Source organism: Ciconia boyciana, chromosome 2 (genome assembly GCF_034638445.1).
Source record: "Ciconia boyciana chromosome 2, ASM3463844v1, whole genome shotgun sequence".
Lineage (NCBI taxonomy): Eukaryota > Metazoa > Chordata > Aves > Ciconiiformes > Ciconiidae > Ciconia > Ciconia boyciana.
The window spans coordinates 125,516,457-125,526,066 of NC_132935.1; the positions used below are offsets into that span (position 1 = coordinate 125,516,457).

At 42.9% G+C, this 9,610-nt stretch overlaps 1 protein-coding gene across 9 annotated transcripts; it reads right to left on the minus strand.

Annotated features, from left to right (window-relative positions):
- Window positions 1-933: 933 nt before the first annotated feature.
- On the minus strand, window positions 934-9,556 carry OXSM (3-oxoacyl-ACP synthase, mitochondrial). Of its 9 annotated transcripts, none has more exons than XM_072853946.1 (4): window positions 7,342-8,167; window positions 6,246-6,717; window positions 4,405-5,422; window positions 934-1,653 (listed from the first exon to the last, which is right to left on the minus strand). In XM_072853946.1, the coding sequence occupies exons 3-4, from the start codon at window positions 5,385-5,387 to the stop codon at window positions 1,251-1,253; spliced, it is 1,386 nt and encodes a 461-aa protein (XP_072710047.1). In that variant the 5' UTR covers window positions 5,388-5,422; window positions 6,246-6,717; window positions 7,342-8,167; the 3' UTR covers window positions 934-1,250. The 9 variants fall into 9 exon arrangements, with proteins under 9 accessions (XP_072710047.1, XP_072710049.1, XP_072710051.1 ...); XM_072853948.1 differs by having other exon boundaries at window positions 6,246-6,391; window positions 7,342-8,160; XM_072853950.1 differs by having other exon boundaries at window positions 6,565-6,717; window positions 7,342-8,160.
- Window positions 9,557-9,610: the final 54 nt, after the last annotated feature.

Sequence of the window (9,610 nt, forward strand, 5' to 3'; positions counted from 1 at the left end):
AGCTACTTTATATGCGCTTTATTTCAAATCTAGTGAGTTACTTTGCCTCCACTTACATGGGTGAAAGGCTAAGACTGACATTTTCAAAAAGAAAACTGGTGAAAAGTCTTTTAATAAACTAAGCCACCAATAGAGATGTCCGACTTCACTCACATCTGCGCTATCAATCGAAGCACTACTTGGCTAAGGTGTTGACGTGCCAGAAGGAACAGCCAAAGTCCTTTACTTGTTCTTTGCAAGAGGCAACCTAAACCACCATCAATATGTCAGCTTTAGGTATAATTTCATTTTCCTGTTCTCTTTCTTCCCCTTTCTCATCCTCAACACAAGACTCAGATTTATTTCTTGCATATGCTTTTTTTTTTTTTATAAAAGATTCCTTGTTTTTCCAAGTTTGGCTAGTTCTATTTTTCCATTTTGGCAGAACCACCAGGGGTTTCAAGAGTCTTTTTCCTTTCTGTGTAACTGTTTTTTAAATCCTCAATACCACACTTTAATATCTACCTTGCTATCTTATCCAAAACTTCAGAACACAACAGGTTATCACCTACTAATTCTATCCCTGTGCCACATGGAAGATATATAGGCCATGCTGTATGCATCCTTCCGTTACCGCTCCACACCATGGCTAATGAGGTAACACAACATATGGAAATGAATAAAGCTGAAAAGAAAATGAACCACTGCCAGAAATCTTATGAACTCCTATATTATTGTCTCCTGAATGTCATCTGTGTGGAAGAATGTGCATAAGTCTATAATATTTGAAACAACTTACAATGAGGAATTATAAAAGGCAGAATTATAAATGGAATGAGTAACAAAGGAGAGCTCAGTCATAAACCTTGTATCATCACGCAGTAAGTCATCAAGTCACGATTGTGGAGTCCTAACTTGTTAGCCAGCCTCCATTTTGCATAAATGTTTCCGAGCAATTTCTCTGTCACATGCATATGAAAAATCTATTCTAATGAAGTAAAAAACACAGAATGATCAATGTCTCCTCTTCTAGTCAAGAATAAAAACTTCTTTACCACTCAAAGAATAGGTCTTTTATTTATTTTTATTAAAATGAGTAAAAGAAGTTTCCTCTTTCTAAAAGAATTACTGATGTAAATGTTAGGGTGAATAAAGTTCTTACATATCAAATGAGCAATTCTCAAAGCTGAGAAAAGATCACAGTACAGACCAAGGGTGGCAGTACAGAAAATCATTGTCAGTGCCATTTTTCACAACATGCACAGCATAAGTTAAACACTTGCAAAGCACAAAGTTGCATTAGTACCGCCAAAGCCAAATGAATTTGTGAGTGCTATACGCCGTTTTTCAGTTTTCCACTCCTGAGCTGTTAATGGAACATAATTGAGATCAAACTCTGCCTCTGTTTTCTGCAAGTTTAGAGTAGGTGGCAAAATTCCATGGTAACAGGACAGTGCAGTAAAAGCTGCTTCAATAGCTCCTGCAGCCCCCAAGAGATGCCCCGTTGCTCCTTTTGTTGAGGAAACTGCAATATTACGTGAGTGATCTTTAAAAAGTCTCTTGATTGCTTGATTCTCAGCAGCATCTCCTAGAGGTGTAGAAGTTGCATGTGCATTGACATATGTTATGTCTTCAGGTTTGATCCCAGAATCTTTTATTGCTGCAGACATACACCTGAGGAAAAAAAGACGACAGAACGCTGAATTTCCCATTATATCTTTGTCAGTAATACACATGTACAAACCAAAAACAAAAGTACAGGATGTTTTAAAATGCTTATCAAATGTGAAAATCTGCATGACATACTTTACCAGAGATGTAAATGACAAGAGATAGATTCATCTAAATAAACACACTATCATCTACACTTGGCCACCTGAGAAAGACAGTAGTGGTGAGGCCCACTATAAAATCAGACTTGCTGCTAAAAATTCCACAGTTGGGAAAAATACAAAGAGAAAGAAAGAAGATATAACGACCTCCACAGACTACATTAATATATCAAAGACCCTTTTCAATGCAAAATTTAAAAATGTTTGGGAGAGAAATAACTACCTGAAATTATTAGAAAAATTTAGGTTCCCTCCACTGATGTTTCTCTAGTGTAGCAATGCATTAATGTAACATTCAGTACAATGGTCCAAGAAATCTCCTTCCCATTGTAAGCGAAAAGAAGATTCCCTAGGTTTTACATTTCATTTCCCCTCATATTTACAGTATTAGGGAATTAGGAAAAAAAAATTGCTCTAGCAAACAAAAATATTGGGAAATGAAAGAAAAGTTCTGCAGTCATCCTCCTTGTGAGCTTCTTTTGCACGCTTTCCAGAGGCTAGAAGATGTCAAGGAGATAGCATAAATTCCTACGTATAAAATGAAATTTACTGAAAGTCACACTCTTCTACCCTGACACGGTATGTTCCATTCCGACTCCTGATGACCTGTGGACTCTGACTGCCTCTATAAAACATGCTTTTTTATGAAAACCACAGCTCCATACAGCTCCATACTGTGATTTTCTCACAGATCTCCCACAGAAAGGAGAAGATGAATCACCCATCTCTCCTTGCCCACACAGCTTAATGAAGTGTCTCTGAGCAAAAGACCACTGACTCTTTTGAAATTTGTAAAAAATAAGTAAATAACAGGAAGCTCAAAAAAAGATAGCACAGGCTGCTGGACAAATTTAAATGTCTCCAGTACAGCCTTCTACCCTCAGAAGCATCCAGCTTAGCTTAGGTTGGAGGCCACTGATGCTCACTGTCACTAGACAGTGAGCCAACATTCAGGCAAAAAAGATTACTGATCAACCATGAGGGAAACAGATACATTAATTCAGTTAAATATGTCAGCTGCAAGGAACATATTTACTTAAGGAGATAACAGATTAATTAGTAGAACACAGTTTATAGCCACACTTCTGAGTCTGGCCTTGCCTCTCCTTTCCTGAAGGTTTATTCCAACATATGTATTAGTCTGCAACTGAAGTAGGTATTAGAAGATGCCAAAAAATATATTCCCCTGAAATTTTTTGACGTGGCAAATAAAATTCCTACAGAAAAGTAAGAGAAGCATATACATTTCAGATTTAATCCATATACCACTGCAGTAACGAAATACTGGTTTGAAGACTGTATTAAAATGTATTATCTCATGTCAAAGGTGGAAAGGCTTAACATTCTGGAGATACCAAGATTAACTTTCAACTTCTTCCCACTGTGAATTTAATTTATATGCTACTGCAAACATAAAATATACAAAAATTCTGTTACAATATATTGCCATATCATCTCAAGGGTAAACAAGTCTGAAAATCTGAGATAAGACACTCCTGATTACTCAACTCACACCTAAGTCTGTAGAACAATCAAATATGAATCAAATAGCATAGAGGGAAACCTGGTATATTACACTTCTTGAAAAATCTGTTAACTCAATAAAGGTGCAAACACAGCTTTACAATACCATGCAGAAGTTTGATCTATTTGTGGAGTGATATATTGAATTTTGTTATTAAATATTCACATACATTCAGAATAATGCAAACTAAATCTTTACTAAAGATTCCAGTGTCAGTAATAGTATTCAGCCTACACAAAGCTCACAAGCTTGCACATGTAATTTAAGTGACAATTTAATTAGGTCAATGATAAAGATTCAATGAGTATCATCTGCTTGTGAGCTGGTTTTGATGAGATTAACAATGACGAAGCTTTACCATTTCACTAAACAGTACTAAAGTGTATTTCTGCTATGCCCCTCCACCAACACTCTTAGCTGCATCAGAATGAAGTATTTAAACATGATTGTAGCACGAGCATATGATCTAAATAGTCTCTTCTAAATAAGAATAGTCACAATAAATGCTAATTACACGTATGAGAATTATTCTAACAGTGGAGGATAACATTCTAACATTCTAACTTGGAGGATATCTAACAGATCCTCCAAGTGCTCTACAGCTTTCATCACTTGGGATTTCTTTAGGAATGCTATTCCCCTTTCAGACCACAACAAATAACACAACCTGCTTTTGCAGTAGGGTCTCTCCTCAGGTGAAGGAGAACCTGAAAAGGTTCTATAGTACCACAAAAATCTTAAAAAAGAGGTTTCCATTGAGGCTTATTTGTGTGAACAGCTGTAGGCACCAAATGCAAAATATTTTCACATAGAGAAAGTTTTCGTAACTCTATGCAAAAAGGCTCATTCTAGCAAGAACTGGCCTTCACCTTGTTACTAAAAAAAGAAAATTGGGGCAAAACCTTACCAGAGGCTCTTTCATTTTTCAGATTAGGTTTTCAAGCTTTGGAATATTAATTCAAGATTGAACAGTCACTTCTCTAGGAAAAGCATACAGTTAACAGAAACAAATGTACCCGCTATAATTAACATATGAAGTAGCCATCATAATCAACATACAGTTCTTACCTGAATGCACCATCTCCCTCTGGATTAGGTGCTGTTATGTGGCAAGCATCACCAGACAGTCCATAACCTAAAATTTCTGCATAGATCCTAGCACCTCTTTGTACAGCGTGTCCATACTCTTCCAAGACCAGCACAGCAGCACCCTCTCCCATTACAAACCCTTCTCTCTGCGAATCAAACGGTCGACATGCCATTTTAGGCCTTGAGTTAAAACTCGTGCTGAGGGCCCGAGCTCTTGCAAATCCAGCCAAGGACAAAGGACTAATGCAAGCCTCAGTCCCTCCAGCCAGCATGACATCAGCATCACCAGTGGCAATAAATCTAAAGGAGTCTCCAACAGCGTGTGCGCCTGTGGTACAAGCAGTTGACACAGCATGGTTCGGCCCTTTCAGTTGGTATCTAATGCTGATATGGCCTGCTGCCATATTGACCAAAATCTTTGGGACAAAGAACGGGCTGACCTTGTTATAACCCTTTGTTTTAAATAAAGTGGCTGTATCAGAAATCTCTTCCAGCGGAACCATTCCCATCCCAATTGCCACACCGGCACTTAAGCGATCCTGTTCAGACTGGGGAGACCAGCCGGAGTCCTTCATTGCTAGCTCTGCTGCACCAATGGCCATCACAGTGGCAGAACTCATGGATTTGATCTCTGACTTTGACACAAAGCTTTCTTCACTGAACTGACCCTCCTTGTTTCCCCTTGGCACACAAGCAGCCACTTTACACGGGATGCCTGCATATTCTTCCCCGTCTAGCGATGCAATCCCACTGTCTCCTTGGAGAAGGCGCTTCCACACAAACTGAGTCCCCACACCAAGAGGGGACACTAAGCCAAGACCTGTAACAACTACTTTCCTTCGACACGCAGGCAGTGACTTGCTGAAAGCTCTTCTGTGGTTTCGTAAATGCAGATTTAAATTCAGACTCCGGAGATGAAGATTTGCAATCTTTAATAGATCCCATGAGCACTGTGAGAACATGGTGGGAATCAATCACTTCAAGCACATTCCTGTAACTGAGGGAAAAAAAGACGCAAACACAACAATAAAGCAGCCAAAGTGAAAAACGTTCCAAGTACGCTAAATTAATAACCTGCTTTTTACATGACAGCCTATTTTCAACCGTGCAGAAAAGGATGTAGTTTCCGTGTCTGTAATCAGGAATAGTACATATTATGGCAGACAGGGCATAGAAACACATTCACTTTGTGAATGCCTCTAGTGGGCTCTTCTAGCGTAAGCTGCTAATGAATATGACTTTGCACCACTGCGGACTGCAAGGCACTCGGTTTTGCTGCAAAACTCCGCCCGGGGCTTCAACCACCAGCTAGCTGGAGATATCAACAATGAGCATTAACAGCTTCATTCTTCTAAGGGAGAAAGTGTGTGTTCACCTGAAAGTGTAAGTCCTACCATTACGACATGAAGGATGTTGTCACCTCAACCTTTATGTCAGGCAGAATGGTCTGGGAAAAATCAGAACAGGAGTCAAGAAACTCTTCCTGGTTCTGTCACCAAGGCAATTACATATCTTGGTCAAGACTCCTCATCTTTCCACCTCCACGCACCCTTTATCAGCCTTGGGGTATTTAGACTGTCAGGGGACAGTACCTCAAGTGCATTTGAGCAAGATGCACCACAACAGCACCTTCAAAGACTTGTAAAATGAACAAAAACACATTTCGGATTGCAATCATTTCACACTTATGGGTAGACCATCACTTATTATGATGTTTAATTTTGTAATCTAATAGAAATAACCATAAAAATAAACTATGTACTGTAAAAACAATCTTCTGACAGAAAACGCTTTTCACAACAAAGTATCATAGCACTTACAGCACATCCTGAGATCTGGCTACCAACTGTTCAATTGTTGGCCAGAAGCCATGAAACACACAGCCTGCAGATTTCCCAGCTCCCTTGAAGGTAACGCTGCCAGACCCCACGTATCGTGGGACATGTCAAGTGACAGCAGAAGGCCGCTGCCGAGCACAAGTACTTCAGGCGGGATGAGAGGGCCATGCCAAGCAGTAACGCCGCAGCCCCTCTCTCACGCCTTGCCCCAGCCACCCCCAGGTGGGGAGCCGGTCTGACCGCACGCATCCGGCACGCTGGAGCAGGGCAGAGGCTGCAGCACAGCTCTGCCAACACCTACCATACAGGCTTCAACGGGTCACCTGCTTGTCGCCTCACAGAGAGGGCACCGTGGCATCACCAGGTCTTGGGTAAAATATAGGGAGCTATACGGGGACCGTGCATGGCCAGGGGGCTAACACACCCCTGCTAAAATACACAGACCTGCTCTTTCCTGTGGCAGCACAAGTACACAGCAGCGTTGTTAAAAAATAAAATGCTAAAAACAGCACTTACTAATGCACACTTTTTTTAAAGGAGACTGCCTTAAATCCTGACACAAATTAGTCATTTTAATTGTTTTGAGCCAGTTAGCCTGCATTTTATAAAAAGAGTGGGGAGTTAAACGCAGAGGTCTTTAAAGCAGTGTGTGCCTAACATCACACGCAGCTTCTAATCAAATGCCGTTAAGCGGGTTGAGGTAATTAGGAGGCCTAGTCTGACCCTAGCAATGCTACGTTACCTACTGCAGGCGCTGAAGAGAGAAACAAACGGGAGGTTAATTTCTCCTCGCGAACAACAGCCTGTCGGACGTCACCGGGTGTTTAAAGGGCATTAACTACTTCTAATGTTTAAACCATAAGCTCAAACCGCAGAGAAGGGCCCTGATGCCACGGCACTCCCCTGTGCCCACCTGAGTTTGGGTGCCCACGCCTCCCGGCGCCGCCATTGCCGTCCCGCCCAGCTCCGCTAGGGGCAGCCTCTCCCGCGGCCCCGCCGCCGCCAGCGGGGGGAGCCCGCCCCTCCCGGCAGGGGCTGGAGAGCCCCCGCCTCCCCCCGTCCTAGCCCTCAGCGGTACCTCCGCCGGCCGCGCTCCCCCCCACTCCGCGGTGGTTGGCTCTGCCTCCCTCTCCCGTTCCGACGGCGCGGGACCGCACCACCCGTCACAAACAGGGGGGGGGTTGGAGCACGCGACGGCTTTGTGGCCGATCCCCGATGTCACGATTGGTGAGGAGCGGCGCGAACGAATCGGTAACTCGGCGGTGGACTGCGCGGCCCGCCGCGCGCCCGGCGCGCGGAGGAGGGCGGCCGCGGCGCTGTGGAGAGGCGGCGGCCCGCCCTGTTCCCGGGTTCGCCGGTGCGGATGGGCCGGGAGTGCGGCCGCGTAGGCAGCACCGGCAACGGGAAAAGGCAAGGAAATCACTTCCTTCCCCAAGGCACGCATTTAAAAACCGCAAAGGAAGAGTAAGAAGCCTAAGCCCCCCCAAACAAACCCACGGTCTCAGTGGAATAATACTCAAGAAGGTAATGCTACGGTCATGAGGGAAACCTTGTCGTTTCCCGTCCGTTTCCTTAATGCTGCGTGTGTGCTGCACTGAGCAGGCAGGAAATGTCAAAACTCCTGCGGTAAACAGTGCGTGGTCATGTAATTAAAGGCCGTCACACACACACGCAGGAGGAGCTCTTCAGGACCGTGCAGTCCCTTCCAGGCCCATTTTGTATTCCACCTTAACTAATTCCTTGGCACAGTTTTCCTGCCTGTGCTTTGTTCCCTTGCTGTAGTCCCAATCCCCATCTGATCCCTGTTCTGCTGTCTGCACACCTCAGATCGCCATCCTTCACCAGCTCCCAGCTTTGCTGTCGCATTCTTGGATAGTGTGCTCCTCCACACACAGGCTGAAATACTGGTAGAGAAGACAGAGGTAAACAAAGACAACTTGATCACTGACTTTACAGGAGTGTCTTGAAAATACGTGTACAAATACACCAACAGCACCAATACACAAAAGTAAACTATTTGTTGTTGCTGCTTCCAGATGCAGAAACCGTAGTGCATGATCTGAACTGAGACCAAACTGCTAGCTATGCCTGAGATGGCATGTAGGAACAATTAAGTTTTTACTTAAGAAAAACAGTGGCACCATTCTTCACATACATGAAGTCCAGGAGCTATGATGGCAGAGTAGAAAATGCATGCTAAAGTCTCATCAGCAAAGACTTGAGGCACCTACTGCAGGAAAAAGAAAATAAAAAACAAACACCAGAGATGCCAAAAAAGAGGGAAATACAGTATTTAATAAAGAAAAAAAAAACACTTGTGTAGATTTTTTTTTAACGAAGAGTCTGTATTTAATTTCCCTTTAGAAATAATGTTCCTTGGGTATTTAAGGTGTTAGTCATTTGTTGGAAGTTGGTTTTCTAATTTTTTCACACTGCTTTGCTGTGAGCACTTCCAAAGCATTATTTACAAATGCTATACTTACATGCATTATGTACTTATGTTACAGGTATAGCAATATAGTTAATCTTTAAATTTGAGAGGGCATCCAACATTAACAGTCACATGCCTATATGAAAAGCATGGAAAGGAAGCTAAAAGCTGAAGCAGCAGCCAAGGAACATGGCATCATCTTAGATTAAAATTTTATTACTTTGGTACCAATTCCATGATCTTGAGGGCTGAATTACTGACTTTTAAAGTATGCTAGTAGGAACAGTTACTGTAATCTCAGCAAAAGTTAATTACCTTGGGTTAAATCTCAGCTTTTGTAAGGGATAGGTACCATCTTCTCACAAAATTACAGAAGCTGTGTGACCTGCCAGAAGCGGACTGCAGGGCTAGAGCATAACGTCAGCCAATAATCACAAGCCAGCCTGAACTTTAAAGACCTCCTTTACTTGGAACTTTTAAAATCTTGCATTCTTAAGAAAGCAAAGCCTCACAGACCTTTTTGCCCAAGATTCTTCATTGCAGTTCTTGCACTGACAGCATAAACCAGACGTCTAGAAAAAGCAAGAGACAGAGCTACGTTTTTTTCTTCGTTATTTGGACAGACTTTGGGTAGGGCTGGACGAGGTGCCACGGCGGGGGCGAGTAGCTGCAGTAGCATTCCTATCCTTGTAACCTGGGTGAGGCTGAACGTGTAGCACCAACACAGAGCGAAAGCAAACACGGCGGGTGCAAAAGGGGATTTATGTCCTTTTATGACGTTACGGCCTACCGAGGGAGCTCCTGAGAGCCCCGCGTGACCAGGAGGCCCAGCCGCCCGAGCGGGTCAGGGTATCGATTGCAACGTGGTTAAAATTGTCAGGATAAAGTAGTTTAGCAGCTCTGGTAACATCACCGA

Coding starts and splice junctions, on each gene's coding strand:
- OXSM (XM_072853951.1), bottom strand. CDS start 5,387: ATGTTCTCACAGTGCTCATGGGATCTATTAAAGATTGCAAATCTTCAT. Junction 1,654..4,404: donor GAGGGAGATGGTGCATTCAG/GTAAGAACTGTA, acceptor TTTTTTCCTCAG/GTGTATGTCTGCAGCAATAA.